At 38.1% G+C, this 15858-nt stretch overlaps 2 protein-coding genes across 2 annotated transcripts; both read right to left on the reverse strand.

Moving 5' to 3' along the window:
- Window positions 1-483: 483 nt before the first annotated feature.
- On the reverse strand, window positions 484-3992 carry LOC122013381 (ABC transporter G family member 23-like). The gene is made up of 2 exons (XM_042569637.1): window positions 3124-3992; window positions 484-1769 (listed from the first exon to the last, which is right to left on the reverse strand). The coding sequence occupies exons 1-2, from the start codon at window positions 3943-3945 to the stop codon at window positions 684-686; spliced, it is 1908 nt and encodes a 635-aa protein (XP_042425571.1). The 5' UTR covers window positions 3946-3992; the 3' UTR covers window positions 484-683.
- Window positions 3993-12013: 8021 nt separating this feature from the next.
- On the reverse strand, window positions 12014-15653 carry LOC122017483. The gene is made up of 7 exons (XM_042575114.1): window positions 15090-15653; window positions 14874-14951; window positions 14652-14791; window positions 13541-13611; window positions 13269-13364; window positions 12459-12551; window positions 12014-12342 (listed from the first exon to the last, which is right to left on the reverse strand). The coding sequence occupies exons 1-7, from the start codon at window positions 15537-15539 to the stop codon at window positions 12260-12262; spliced, it is 1011 nt and encodes a 336-aa protein (XP_042431048.1). The 5' UTR covers window positions 15540-15653; the 3' UTR covers window positions 12014-12259.
- Window positions 15654-15858: the final 205 nt, after the last annotated feature.

Below are 15858 nucleotides of genomic sequence, written 5' to 3' on the forward strand. Positions count from 1 at the left end.
TCAAAGGAAAATGAGTTGAGTTGAATGAAACATAATCCTTGGAGTCGAATGAACCCAATCGGCAATATGTTTCTAAAAGGACCATAGTGCGATGAGTCATCATCTTTGGGGGTCTGTATGATCCGATCGGCGGTCCCCGTAGCATTAACCTGATTGAATTTTGACCATCCCGTTCGTAAAATGATTGATCTTCTGGTCCTACGTGGAGATGTCCAATATCTGTCGTATCAATATCCAAAAATCTAAAGAAGAAAAGATAAAAATAATCCTAAACAATAATAAAAATTATTCAGAGCCAAACAACTTTAAATGATTTTTTTTAATCCGAAATTGGGCTGTTATGAATTTTATCCGGTAATCAATCATAGATCCCTAAATTGGTTCAATTTAATTAGTTAAAGGTCACTTAATTCAACTCGAATAAAAAATTACCGTTCAAAATTTATCCACTCATGGCCACTGATCAAAATGGTCCCATAAAAAACAATACAACAAGAGAAGTTTATTAAGTAGTAACTACAAACGATAGCATAATAATACAGCAAAACTAGGTAGAATTAGTTGAATATTGTTTGAAAAAAAAAGAAGTCTACAAATAAATATATAACAGATCAATTGCACAAAAATTAACCAAGCATATAATTGCATAAACTCAATCAACAATTAAGCACGCTTAATTTCAGTCAGAGCATAGTCTTTGAAGCCTTCCTGACCAGCAAAATCCAACACATAACTCGGTAGATGATGAAGAAGAAGCACATGATCCCGACGTTCATCCATCTGGAGTCCTTATCCAGCCCTCTCGCCCTCAGCACATCTCCGCCGGTGAGCATGCACGCCCCTCCATGCCCGACGGAGAAGCATTCGTCCCTCACGCTCCAGTACTCGTTGATGAGCAGGGCGTCCAAAGGGTACCTGTAGAGAGAGAGGTAGTACATGAAGATCCAGTACTTGGGGATGCTCTCCTTGGGGATGAAGTAGCCCGAGAACAGGAAGAAGACCCCCAGGAAGACGCAGATGAGGGAGTTTCCCAGTATGAAATCCGGCGAGACGGCGCTGAGGAAGAGCACCAGAGAACTCGCCATCAGAACGATCAGCCACACCACCAAAACGAAGAAGGAGAAGGCGGCGAAGGAAGGGTTGAGACCCACGAGCCAGTAGACGGGGACGGCGAAGAGCAGAGCCACGACGAGCAGGAAGGGGAGGAAGACGATCGTGTTGGCCGCGACGTAGGAGGAGAGCCGGTACGTGCTCCGCGAGGCCTCCCGCATCAGCACGCGCCGCTCCTGGAGGAAGATGGGAAGTGCTTCGACTGTGGAGGAGAGGAGGAAGCTGAGGCTGAAGGCGAAGAGGCCCAGTCTCTCGGCGACGCCCTCGGCGTCCGGCTCCACGTGCAGGTACACGCTGCCGAGTCCCAGCCCGCCGACCACGGCCTGCATCGTGCGCGCCAGGAACAGCTGCTTCGTTCGGTAGATGATCTTCCAGAATCGCAAGCTCAGGATCTTGATCTCCTCCATGCGGGAGCAGTAGCCGCTGTGAAAAATTTCTGCGTCTAATGCTAAATCTTTGCTAAGCTTGTTCTTGTAATTATAAGTCTCTGTCTCTGTCTTCTCTGTCTCTGTCTCAGGAGGTAATTTCGAAGAGTGAAAGTCCTCTAGCTGCTGAATGATCTCCATGGCGAACTCCAGAGGATTGAGCTGAGTTGGTATTGTGAATCCCAGTCTTGCGATCGTCTGGGTGAGAGATTCCAGACTGCCATAGTGAGCTACCTGTCAAAGTATAGCAAGCATAACTAATCCTGAAAGTCATGAAAATTTTCCATAAACCATTACAGTTAATTTGGAAAACATAGATGGATCATCACGGAGAACCTTAGTATGTATCATGAGTGTCTTGCCTCAAGTTGTCTCCTCGGGGCGGTGTGATGATTAAAATATGGAGTGTTACCATATGAAATCTTGTGGTCGAAACTCGGCGTGACCGAGCATAACCTCTCCCATGTCTTGGTCATTTGTACTAATGGCTAGTAGCCACCCGTGATTTACCTCCTTCGTGTTGGCCTAGGGACGGGTTGGCGGGAGCATTGGGGGCGAGCGAATCGCCTTTTGCCACATGAGTGTCTTGCCTCGAGTTCCCTCGGGGCAGTGCGATGGATTCCCTCGGGACGGTGCGATGGGTTCCCTCGGGACGGTGCGATGGTTAAGACATGGGGTGTTGTCACATGAGGTCTTGGGGTCGAAACTCGGCGTGACCGAGCATAACCTCCCCCATGTCTTGGCCATTTGCACTAATGGTTAGTAGCCACCCGTGATTTACCTCCTCCGTGTTGACCTAGGGACGGGTTGACGGGGGCGCTGGGGGCGAGCGAATCGCCTTTTTGCCACATGAGTGTCTTGCCTCGAGTCCCCTCGGGGTGGTGCGATGGTTAAGACATGGGGTGTTGCCACATGAGGTCTTGGGCTCGAAACTCGGCGTGACCGAGCATAACCTCCCCCATGTCTTGGCCATTTGCACTAATGGCTAGTAGCCACCCGTGATTTACCTCCTCCGTGTTGGCCTAGGGACGGGTTGGCGGGGGCGCTAGGGGGCGAGCAAATCACCTTTTGCCACATGAGTGTCTTGCCTCGAGCACCGTAGGCATACGAAGTGTCATGTAATCGAACTCTCATTGCATTGAGGACAAGTTCATCAATTTTTTTCAAGTAAGACTCGTTAAAGAAGGGGAGCCTTGGCGTAATGATAAAATTATTGTCATATAATCAAAAGATTACGGGTTCGAATCCTGAAAACAACTTCTTACAAAAAGCAGGATAAGACTGGGTATAATGAATCCTTCCTCGAGACCCCGTATGATGAGAGCTTCGTATACTGGACTGTCATTTTACCTAACTCATTAAACCTGACTAATTATAAAATCATTAAAATAAATTTAGAAATGTGATGTTCTAGAATTGCCTTTCCACAGAAGGAATGTTGCATCGTAGCCTAGGCACAACATGATCCTAAGAGATAGGACTGGCTCCCAAGAACTTTACAAGTTCATAATGAATTGTTGCATGATATAACTGAAGAAAATTGATAATCGTCATCATAATTATGATTGTAAGAGTGAGCAGGGGATACCTTCCCGTGGGAGAGGAGCAAGAAGGTGGAGACGTACTGAAGAATCCGATAGCCCGGCTGGTGGATTGTGAGGATGACGACCTGCCGCCTGCTCCGCGCCATGGCCGCCAGCAGCTGCACCACCTGCAGCGCCGAGGCGCTGTCCAGCCCCGAGGTCGGCTCGTCCAGCAGAAGGACCGGTGGGTCATCTATCACGTCCACGCCGATGGCCACCCGCTTGCGCTCTCCGCCCGACACTCCCCGCCGCTCCTTGTCGCCAACGTAGCTGTCAGCCACCTGCTCCAGCCCCAGCTCCCTCACCAGCGCCTCCACCTTCTCCTCCCGCTCACCCGCGCTCGCACCGCGCAGCCGCAGCTGCGCGCTGAACGCCAGCGTCTCCCTCACCGTCAGAAGCGGCAGCAGGTTGTCCTCCTGCGTCACGAACCCACACAGCTTCCGCAGGCGGGGCGCGCTGGAGACGTGCCGGCCTTCGAGGGAGACGGCGGTGGCCGTGGAACTGGAGGCACCGGCGCGGCCAGAGATAACGCGGAGGAGCGTGGATTTACCCGCTCCGCTTGGGCCGACGACGGCGAGGAGCTCGGAGGAGGCGGCAGCGAAGGAGACTGAATTTAGGAGGTGGCGTGCATGGCTGGGCGAGTGGCTACTCCGGCGGCGGAGGAAGGTGGAGGTGGAAGAGGGGTGGATAGAGTAGGATAGATTGGAGACGAGTAGGGTGGTGGTGGTGGCGGTTGTGGAAAGGGGAGAGGAGGAGGAAGATGGAGAGGAGGAGGAGGAGAAGGAGGAGGAGCTGGGGTCGAGGCCTGCAACCGTCTGATAGTCCATAACGATCTGCGGAGATGGTGCTAAAAACAGAAAAGGTTAAAGAAGATGGAGAATTATATGAAGAGTAGAGTAGAGTAGAGTAGGAAAGGAGATTGTAAATGGTGAGTTTGGTGAAGTAGAGGAGACGACGACGACGTTGTTGATCAGGGCATCTGGAAGAAGGCCGGGAGTTGGAACTAACTTGGAGTGGTTTTTGTGTGGGCGGGGGAGGGTTGGCACTGTTAGCTCACCAGAATGCAGAAAATGAATATTTAAGCATAAATATACTGAGGAACACTGATTGAGATTTTGTGAAGTTTTTATACCTTCTTGCAATTTTATTACTAAATAAATTATGTTGGTTTAAGGATATCCTGCAATTATTCTGGTAATTTTATGTATGGAAATTTTAAAATTTTAATTTAATTTCAAATTAGGAGATGATTTTTTTTTTTTTTTTTTATTTACCTTTGGAGCTAATAGTATGGCGCTTTTTTTTCCCTTTCTTTTTCTTACAACTTGAATTGAATTATTTAAAAATTATCTTTCTTTATTTTTTTTTCACAAATCATCAAAGGCGCTCCTTTTTCCAAAAAAATATTTAAATAAATAAATATAGATATCTTTTTCATAATTTTATTTTAAAATTATCTCTTGATCTAGTGCTATTATAAAAGCTACAAGTAGCTTCTATAACGTCAGGCGGATCCTCTGGTCCATAAATTGTGGACCGGAGGATGGTTCCTTGTATGGAATTGGGTGATTTGGATGGATCTCACCCGTAAATAGGTAGGATCCATCTAAATTATCCAATCTCATATAAGGGACCATCCTCTGGTCCACAATTTGTGGACCAGAGGATCCGCTCTCCTATAACGTGTAACAGTTAATATTCTAAAAAGTGTTAGGTGGTAGGTGGGCGGTCACCTACCACCCAATGTGTAGGAGGATTTTTTTCTCTACCAATCGATTGACCCAATTGATTGACAGTGCTCAATTGATCGGATAATCTATTATAAAGACTTCTTTAAGAAAAAATATGCATTATTTAATTTTTTGAAATAGTAAAAATATACAAACTGACAAGGAGCAAAATATTAATTTGTTAAACTTCAACATGCAATGAAAATTAAAAATAGCAAAAGGATACAAAATAACTCATATAATTCTATATCCTTAATTCTTCTTTTAGTTCATCTTTATATTTCTCTAATACTTCCTCTGTATTGGATTCAAACTCAAAATCTATGACATCTTTTTTTTCTTCTTCATCCGATACAAATTCTTCTTCATGAAGTTCTCTTGCATCTTTAATATTTGTCTCGACGTCTTCTTCTCCACCATCAACAAACTATTCTTGTGCCATAATTGTTTCACTAGCATGTAGCACATCAACTCTATTTTTTTCTTGTCTTCTCTTTTTGTTTATATATGATATTGACATTGAATCAAACATAGACTAAATTATTCAACCTTTCAATATCTAGTATATTTTTTTTCTTTGTATGAATTCACATTAAATAAAAATATTAATATTGAATATATATCTAGACATTTAGTAATTACTAATTAGTAGTAAGTGCATAATAAGTAATTAAGTACTTACCTCAAAAGTACTCCAATTTCTCTCACAACTGGAAAAACTTGTAGTTAAAAAGGATCATTTTAATCATCTTTTGCAATTTAGGTACACCGTTTCCAAAAAGATGCCACCATCTAACTAAATAAAAATAAATCAAACAATAACAATAATAAAAATCATAAAACAAGCAATAAAAATTATAAAATAAAGTAAGCAATTATTACTTAGTTCTTACCGCGTGAATCATATTTTTCATCATTTTTTGTGCATCCAATTATAGTCAATGCTCTTCCAAATTCCCCCGCTTTGTTGATATACTTCAACAACTTCACATTTACTATCTCACTTTGGCTATCAATATCATCGGGAAAGAATGCTTTAACATAAGTGAAAAATCCATTCGTGACCACTTCTTCACTTCCTAAGCTCTGGTCATTGAAGGAGTAATAAGAATTCAAGAGGTAAACTGCCAAATGTAGTGGACTAGTTGATTATGACTTTTCTTTGTTAGAGTGTATACTGAAAGCCTAAGCTTTTGTAAACATTTATTTTTAATAAAGAATCACATTTGGTCAAATTGTCTACATTTAGTTGTAGTTGTTCAATTAATTTATATTGTAGATAACATAGTATGTGGTGCCACATACAGAAGATGATGTTATCAGTACCTTATAAATTATAAACAGTAGCTCACGACCAAAATGGAAAGGAACAAACCATTGGAAGGTCGTAGTGTAATTAGGAATTAGTTTATCTTAACTATATAATTACACTAGTACACTTAGAGTGTATTGAGTAGGACCATTTGAGGTCGTTTCTTTTATACTGACTTTATAAAGGAACAAAGACCTCAGTTATTATGGAAGTGTGTGCTCTTAATCCTAATATAATAACAAGCACATATATTTGATATTTATTTCTTTAATTTATCAATGGATGAGATTTAGTTCGATGAATCAATAAGCCTGATAAATTGGGAAATGATATCACTTATAGTGTGTGTTGTTGATTATAGAAGGAAACTGTGTCCTAGTAATCTAGGTTGATAATGCCCCCAAGATGAGCTCATAAGGATTGTCATGTTAAACCCTACAGGTGGACTTAGTCCGACATGACGATAAGGTTGAGTGATACTATTCTTGGATTAAGATATTAATTAAATGAGTTGTCAGTAACTCACTTAATTAGTGGACATTCGACATCTTAAACACAGGGAGACTAACACACTCATAATAAGAAGGAGCCCAAAAATGTAATTTGGGATTGGTGCGGTAGTTCAATAATAGTTCTCTAGTGGAATGAATTATTATTGATAAAATTAAGTTATGTGTTCGGGACGAACACGGGATGCTTAATTTTATCGGGAGACCAAAATAATTCCTCCTCTCGGTCCCTATCGTAGCCTCTTATTTATAGAGTACTATATCCACCTATACCCACCTTCATACCCATGAGAAGGGGGCCGGCCAAGCTAGCTTGTGGTTCAAGCTAGGGCCGGCCAAGCCTTGGTTCATGGGTGGCCGGCCCTAGCTTGAACCCAAGCTTAGGTGGCCGCCCCCCATTAAATTTAAAAGAATTTTAATTTTAAATTTTTCTTATGTGGAAGATGTAATTTATTAGAGAGAATTAAAATTAAAATATCTCTTTTACAAAAGCTTAAGAAAAGAGATTAGATCTCTTTCCTTATTTGTAGATAGGAGTAATAATGATTGTTCCTTACAAGTGAAAAATTCATTCGTGACCACTTCTTCACTTCCTATGCTCTAGTCAATGAAGGAGTAATAATGATTCAAGAGGTAGACCATCAAATGTAATGGACTATCAAGTTGATTACGACTTTTCTCATTAACAATATCAATAATCGGACGATAGTGAAGCTCTTGATTTTTGAATACCACTTTAATTTCTTCTCTCGCTCTAAGTAATTTTTCATACACAAAACCCATAAATGACTTCCTATCCCCATCAATAAGACAAAGCAACTTAACTAAAGGGGTAAACACCTTCAAGCAAAAGCTTACCCCATTCCAAAAATAGGCACTCATACCGGTATTATATGCCACCTTCCGCTTTGCACTATTTGAATGTTGGGAAGTCTTCCACTCTTCACTAGCAACCATAGCTCTTAGTTCACTTTTCTTCTCCATCAAGATTTGAAAAGTTAGAAAAGTGGTTGCAAATCATGTTACTCCTAGCGTCACTATGCCCCTTTTTTGGGTAAACTTTCTTATCATTGACAATATCTTGTGATGTACATAAATAAAGATTATCAAGCTCTTTGTCTTCTCAGTCACCCCTTTGAACTTAGGTTGGTTCCCAATTCCTTGAAGCAAAAGATTCATGGTGTGAGTTTCACATGAAGTCCAAAATATATGTGGCCTCTTCTCCTTCAATAAATATTTTGCCGCCATATTATTCGAAGCATTGTCCATTATCACTTGAACTATATTTTGGGGCCCAACTTCTTCAATGCATTTGTCCACATATTCAAATATATAATTCTTGATGTGTACTTCATCTGATGCTTTCCTAGAAGAAAGGAAAGTTGTGGCACACAAATTCATGATACTTTTTCTTTTTCGGTCGATCTAAGTATCGGTCAAAATTGAGCAACCATTCCAAACTCATTTTGCTTCTTGCTTCTTTAATAGACTTTTAGTTCTATCTACCTCTTCCTTCAAGAAGGGCTCCCTTAATAGGTATTGAGTTGGAGGATGATAACCCAGGCCAAATTAATCAACCGCTTCTGCAAACCTCTTGAAGCTATCAATGTCAATGGCATGAAAAGGAATATAGGCTATTACACCCATCAAGTTAAATATTGGTGCACATTGTGTGTCCTTTGCTTTCAAAGTGTATTAATAATATTTTGTTGTTATTTTATCTTATTACTTCCACTTAATGAAGATTCAAGATGAATGGCGGATGCAAATAGGTCCATAGGGTAAGAGTAAGCGGGCTTCTTCTTGTTCCTAGACTTCTTTTATCTTCCTTCTATTTTTCGCATGCTTCTGTTTTTCGCAAAACTCATACCAATCAATTAGATGCATTCAACCGATCGACCAATCGATTCGGAAGACTTCTATTTCTCATGAAACTCATGTAAATCGGTTGGCCAAACAATTAGAAGTGTTCAATCGATTGGTCAATTGATTCGACACCCTTTTGTTATTGTTTCTAGCAAAACTCATGTGAATCGATTGTTCCAATCGATTAAAAGTGTTCAATTAGTCAGTCAATCTATTAGGCAGACTTCTTTTCTTACAAACTCATTCGAATCGATTGGCCCAATCGATTAGAGGTGTTTAATCAATTGGATAATTGATTTGGCAGAGTTTTATTTTTTTTTAAAAAAAATTGGATGCCCGTACCTAAGCGGCGCTTAGCCACCTAGGCGACCGACTAATGCAACAACACATATAGGCGTCACCTTTGCAAAAGGCGGGGAGGTGGGCGGCTAGCTGCTCACCGCCTAGGCGCCACCTAGGCGGTCCTAGGCGGCGCCATTTAGAACATTGGTAGCAGCTACAACGTGTAATAACTGTAATGTGTAAAAACTACTAGTTGTTGAGATAACAGATTTAGAATGAGTTTACAATTTAAAATTTATATTGTGTAGAAGTTATTCAGTAGCTGCCACAATATGTAAAAGTTACCATGTAACCGCTACAATGTATAGAAGCTACCTAGTAGCTACTACAACATATTTAATGTGAGTTTAGTATTTACAATTTAAGATTTAGGATTTAAAATATCTGAACACTATTATATCAAAATAACTTCTACAATCATTTTAAAGTTATTTTGATGAAATTTAAAAAACTTTAACCCAATTGGTAAATAATATTTGGATACAATAGTGTTCAAATATCTTAAATCCTAAATCTTAAACTCTAAACTCACAATAAACACACTATAACAATTACTAGGTATCTTCTACTTCTACACGGTATAAATCTTTAACTCACCTTAAATATGTTATAGCAACTATTGGTAGCTTTTGCATGTTGTAACAACTATTGGTAGCTTCTGCATGTTGTAACTGTTGGATAAAAAAGAATGCTAGGGGGGGGTGGATTGACTCCTACTCCAAGGCCCGCATGTGAGAGTGTTTTCATTGGACAATTCCTAATAGTTCGTAAAAGATTATTGAAACTTCTAGAAACATAATGTCCAAATTGACATAATATTTTTAGGAAAAATAATGACTCAAATCAATAATACCTTTAAGGTACAAATAAATAATATCATTGAGCAAAGGGAATTTATTTCCTAAAATTAAAAAATTTCTCGTTAAAAATCCTAGCAGGACTAGATTGGAATATCAATCTTGAGACTCAATCATGAACTCTTCAACCAACAGATTCAATAATATATAAAGACAAGCAAGGTGGTTTGATCATTAGGTTTAATGACTATATACCTTCAACTTCACATTATGAGAAAAATGATGAAAATGAAAACTTTAACTTAACGCCTATTAAAGACATTGAAAATAATATCTTAGAAAGACGATGCAAACACTACAACACCACCTAGGCAAAGGATACCTTCAATTAGTCAATCAACTCTTATACTAGGCAATTGACATAGATTACATGTTTCAGCAAGAGACACAACAAGATTTTTTGATAACTTAGACAAATACATGTATATCCTTACAGAAATAACACTCATATGACCCTAGAAGAATTAATAGAACTAGAAAACTTTGAGAAATAAAAAAAAAAAAACTTGACCATCTATGAGGATTATATTTTGACAAACAAAAAAAATATAATTGTTAGAAAATAATTCAACGAGGTCAATCTCATGAATCCAACAGAATCTACCATGACATTTGCTACATTCAGACCACCAATGATCTAGTATCCAAAAAGTTCTATAAGAAATGCGGATTATGGACATGGTCATCCCACTAAGGACAGAAATAACATCATATACAAATAACAATCTATTACTTAAAACTATAGGAAAAAGAAGGCCATCGAAAATTACTTATTTTGGAAAAAAACTCAGTATTATTGAATAAGTGTGGTTACCCCCAAATGTATGATACTTATTTAGAACAATGGATTATATCTGTTCGAATATATTACCAAGCTAGGTATGAACTTGACATAGAAACTGGCGAAGCTATGATGCGCGTAGGAGAAAATTACTTAGGTGACGTAACTAGACCTGTATGAGAAGCCTAGAAGCTAAAATTTTCAGATGAAATAGTTGTATAACATCCCAAGAAAATAATATCCTAAACTTTTGTTATATCATCCGTAGACTCCTAACAGCCAAAGATGTCAATACAGGATTAGATTTACGACAGTGAGAAGCAATGAAAGATTTAAAATAACTTCAACTATTTAGCTGGACATGAATTAAACTTTTTTACAATGATTTCCTAGTACTTATAGTCTCAGGAAATTATTGTAATCATGAATTAGGTAAAAGACGATTCAATAAATTGCTAGGGGACTTAGGGGAAAAATTCATAAAGCCTGAACATACATGAAAGTAACACCCTAATATGATAATATAAGAGTACGAATACAACATATCATCGCAGTACTCAAAGAAAAATATACTTATATTCAAATACAGAAACAACTTAAAAATCAATAATTAGATTTTTGTAGTCAAATATATACGCATCAACAATATAAACACACTCAACATAGGCACAAACAATAAAAGACAATCAATTAGACCCGTCATCAAACCAAAACAAAAAAATCAAGCCTAGAAAGACTTACTACTTAAGAAAAAGTAAGAAAAAGAAGCATTACTTAAATAAAGATAAACATGCCAAGACATTTAAGGCAAAGAAAATATATGTCAATACTATAAGCTATTTTGCCTATAATGAATTAGGATATTTATACTTAGTGTGTTCAAACAGGAAAAACTTATATACAAGAAAGGCTAAATCAGTATCTTATACTAACTTAGAATAATAGAAATACAAGAATATCTGACACTTCTTCTATATACTCTATCACACGAGAAGGTTACTCCGGATGTCAATGTGCACCTAACGTAACCTTTTTATTTATTTATTTATTTAAAACAATTGATTATGCCAATCAAATTTTGTCTCTAAAGATTAGAGATTGAGTTATAATATTAAATAAAAAAAATTAGATATTCACATAATGTGTACTACATAAGGAATGCACATATATATATTTTTTTTTCTTCCAATATTTAAACTCTTCCACATTACACTTGACATATCCAATGTTGAGTATAATGTTTTCATTGATTTCTCCATGAATATAACTGGTTAATATTCATAAATTAAAAATAAAAATTATTTTTAAATAATATTCACAAATAAGATTTACAAATTATTTTTATCAATAAATATCTTATCAAATTTATAAACAAATAAAAAAATAATTCTTAAAACGAACAAATGAACTTATATTGTTAAAACACATTAATCAATTAAACAAACTTAAAAATATAAACCTCACAATCAAATTAAGAGCTAAATTTAACCAAATTTGATTATCATATCAAACAAATTTAAATAATATAAAATTTAACTCGATTTAAATCCTTTACAACCTCACTCTAATCCCAGCAAATCACTGCGGAGCGTTAGCTCCAAATAAATAATGAAATATTGGTTTCGAAACCGCAAAGAATAGCCAGCACTGCGAAAGAGCTTGTTTTGAATTACAGTGCATAAGAATTATTTGGTGGAACATACAACAAGAATCTATCTCATCAAAGAATATCTTGTTAAGAATTTCAGCACATAAAAATTCTGTCACCAGGAACAACACTGCGGACATTCAAGTAGTTGACATCAGCCACATGATCACCAAAATCATCTGGTAAAAGCCAAGAAAGCCATCTTAATCACGTCTAAGGACCATACTATCAGAAACTAGTAAATCTTTTGCAATAACAATTGAAAAAAAAAAATTGATACTAAAAACAAACCAACCTTCAAAAATAGTTCTCACAGTATCTACGTATTGTGGCACTAGTTCCTTGTATATAATACCATCAGGATGAGCATCAAGAACAACCAACACACCTAAAAATCATGTACAACTAGTTAAATGGATGACATCTTATCAATCTTTTCCTTTTCAATATTGAAGTAAATCATTGAGATATCCTTAAACTTTAGAAATGATTATCAGATATTAGTGAATCCTTCTTCTGACATCAAGGTAAAAGAGGTCATTTCATTAAACACGCCTAGTAAATAATTTATACTAATCAAGTGGGTAAGGGGTTTACGACCTTTTTCTTCCAGTTCTCAATTTCAAGAAGATAACGTTGAAGAAAACATTCCACCCTAAGTAAATCAGTAGTGGTCTATGAGGAGCATGATTTTCATCAAGGAGCTACTCTTTTCCAAAGATAAGTTTTGCAGAGTGAACTGAAGTGGTAGACAGAAATGAAATCTAATTGAACTAGTTTTTATTTGAAACAGTGTGCGCTTATGGGTATTGTACTAGATTTCTCCCAGAGCCAGTCTAAAGCACATATCATTCAGAAACAAAGAAAAAGGAATTACTTTTTATCGGAATATTGATCAGTAGACAGGGAGTTGAGTAGAATAACAGTTGCTAGTCCATAAAATAGAAGAATTTGATATACACATTATAGTAGTACAATGCAAGTACCAGCATTTAGCTACCATAAAACAAATGAGTAATAAAAAGTAAAAACTGAATGTCATATAAAACATCAAAAAAACAAGAGGGATATTCAACAATTTGTAACTAGACAAGTTGAATCGTACCAGGTGATCCCCCAGCATCAGTTCTGTTACCAGGTTGTGGTGCAAGCCAAAGTATATTCCTTAGATTCATAGAATCATCATAGACCACAGTGGAACCTGAATAGGACAGGACATAGCACTAAGTAAAACAGGATAGCAGGACCATAACAGAAGTATATCAATCATTTTAACTCTCCACCACAATCAGGTGTGAAGTCTTTGCAGATAGAATATGAGAAAAATAAAATATAAATAAACAATAAATGCATTAGTAACGACTCTAAAGACCTTACCTCTTTGGCAATAACCCATGTTATAAGGAAATGATTCTTTATTGTATTCAGGATACTCTCTTGCATGGAACCTGTAATAAAAAAATAAACACAATAATCTTTGAAAGCACATTAGTATATCAGACTAAGTCAAAATATCTAATCACATGGTTGGCAAGTTAGAAGCTGCCAACTCCTCAAAAACTGGATAAGATATTAAATAAGGTCTATAGATATAACAAAAAAGAGAAGAAAAAAAATTGAATATGACAGAGAGCTGTTACTCTCACACAGTAGTTTCTTGATATAACTCTACACCACATTATCTGTTTTTTCATCAGCATTCTAACTTTATTATGTTTTGAATGCCTTCAACCTATATGAATCTCATTGCATGCAACAAATTACTGTTCTGCCTTAGAAAGATTAACACAGTGCATGCAGATTTTCCTCAACCATTTAACCTTAAAACCAGATTCTATAGCAATTGCACAAGAAGGATTTGAAACATCAACTTCAAATGAGTACCTTGATCATTAAACTCAACAGTCTAAAGCTAAATCATAAATGAATAACATAATGGAGGCTCAAGCCTACAATCTACAGATTGACTCCATCACAAAGTATGAGTAATACGTGGGAGAAAAAATCTATCACAACAATTCATCTTAAAACATATCCAAATTATAAAAACAAATTTTCAAGTTCATTTCATCATTTTGTAAGAACTATGAACTAAAGTTCCATTCATGTAACGCTAATATTCTAATTTGCCATGGATGTTGTGGGGGGAGAAACTGTTATTACAAAATATTCATTGAACAATTGCAATACAAACTTCCCTTAGGAAGTCCAAAGATAAGATGAGAGATTACGAACTGACTAGCCTGTGATCATTTACCAAGAGACAAATCATTTTAGTTTAATTGTTTATTTTTTTTTTCTACTTAAATTTGCATAGGCATTACAAACACTAAGGCACGTTCTATGTTTGCTACTATTCCTTGAAAACACTTGTCACTCTGACAAAAGGAGCATGAAAATAGAGTGAGCGCTGCCGAAGAACACAGAATTTCAAACAATAAGAAAGCCATAACTTTGCTGAGAAATTGGAAGATCATTTTCTACTTACAGAATGCCAAGTCTTCCAGAGTCGGCAATGAAGAGATGGCCATGAAACAGATCATATCGGCTAAGGTTAACATTCAAACCCACAGAAGGTCCCCTCTCAGTAATAAGTTCGAACAAAAACGCAAAATATGCATTTAACTCCTGATCAAGCTCAAATTGGTCAAGTATGGAAGGACTGGTACTTTCATTCGGATGAAAGACAAAAATACTTGACATTTATTACCCAGTTCACAAATCGATAACCATAAGGAGTACTTGTCAATTGACACTTATCTTTCTTCAGGCCCTCCACATCAGGCACCTAGATACAAGAATGAATTCAGGCCAATGTTGCTTACAAGAAAAATGGAGAGAGAGAGAGAAGATTATTAGGACACCTCAATTCAGCATCCTGATCCGAGAGATTGTTAATAAGAAGTTTACTACTCCTACAACTCACAGGCAACGGGGTCGGATCCAGTGCCCCCTGGATCACAGCGGGATCGCCTCCCGAGTCGATGGCGAGGCAAGCCAGCTCCATGACCGACTCCGGCGGCCACCAGATCATGTCGTTGGCACCTTGGCAGCGGCGGAGGTGCTCATTCTTGGCAGAGGAAGGAGGTGAGAAAGGGACAAGAAAACGGAAGCATGATGCGATCTCCCGGGCCTCGGAGACGGGAACAGCGGAGGAATCGTCGGGGGAGCCGAGGAGGGCGAGGAGGTTCGAGGCGAAGGATCGGGGAGAGGAGGGAGGGGGAGGTTGGGAGAAGGATTTGAAGGCAAGGACGGATGGGATCTTGGGGAGGGACGGTGGAGACGATGAAGCTAAGGAGACGGCGAGAGAGATGGAGACGGAGAAGGAGAAGGCCAGCTTGAGGGAGAGCGAAGAGCTCCTCATGGTCAACTTCATTCCTCCCTTCGTAGCCGAAGCCGAACAAGGGGGGAGGAGCAAAAGATCCGAGCCGAGGAAGGCCGGGCCGTCGCCCGAGGCCGACCGAGCTGAGGCCGACCGAGCCGGGTTGGAGACGGGCCATCGGTAAGAAGAGAGGTAATTCTTAAAACTATCACTTATTATATAATCCATGATTTTCTTTTTACTTTCAAAAACTAATAAATTAATCACGGATAAAATTTTATTGAACATCCACTTATTGTTAACATACTCATTAGCATATGTTTTTTTTTAATTCCCACGCCTTACTGTTCGATTAGTCTGAGGTGGACAATCT

The sequence above is a fragment of the Zingiber officinale genome, chromosome 8B, assembly GCF_018446385.1.
Source record: "Zingiber officinale cultivar Zhangliang chromosome 8B, Zo_v1.1, whole genome shotgun sequence".
Taxonomy (NCBI): domain Eukaryota; kingdom Viridiplantae; phylum Streptophyta; class Magnoliopsida; order Zingiberales; family Zingiberaceae; genus Zingiber; species Zingiber officinale.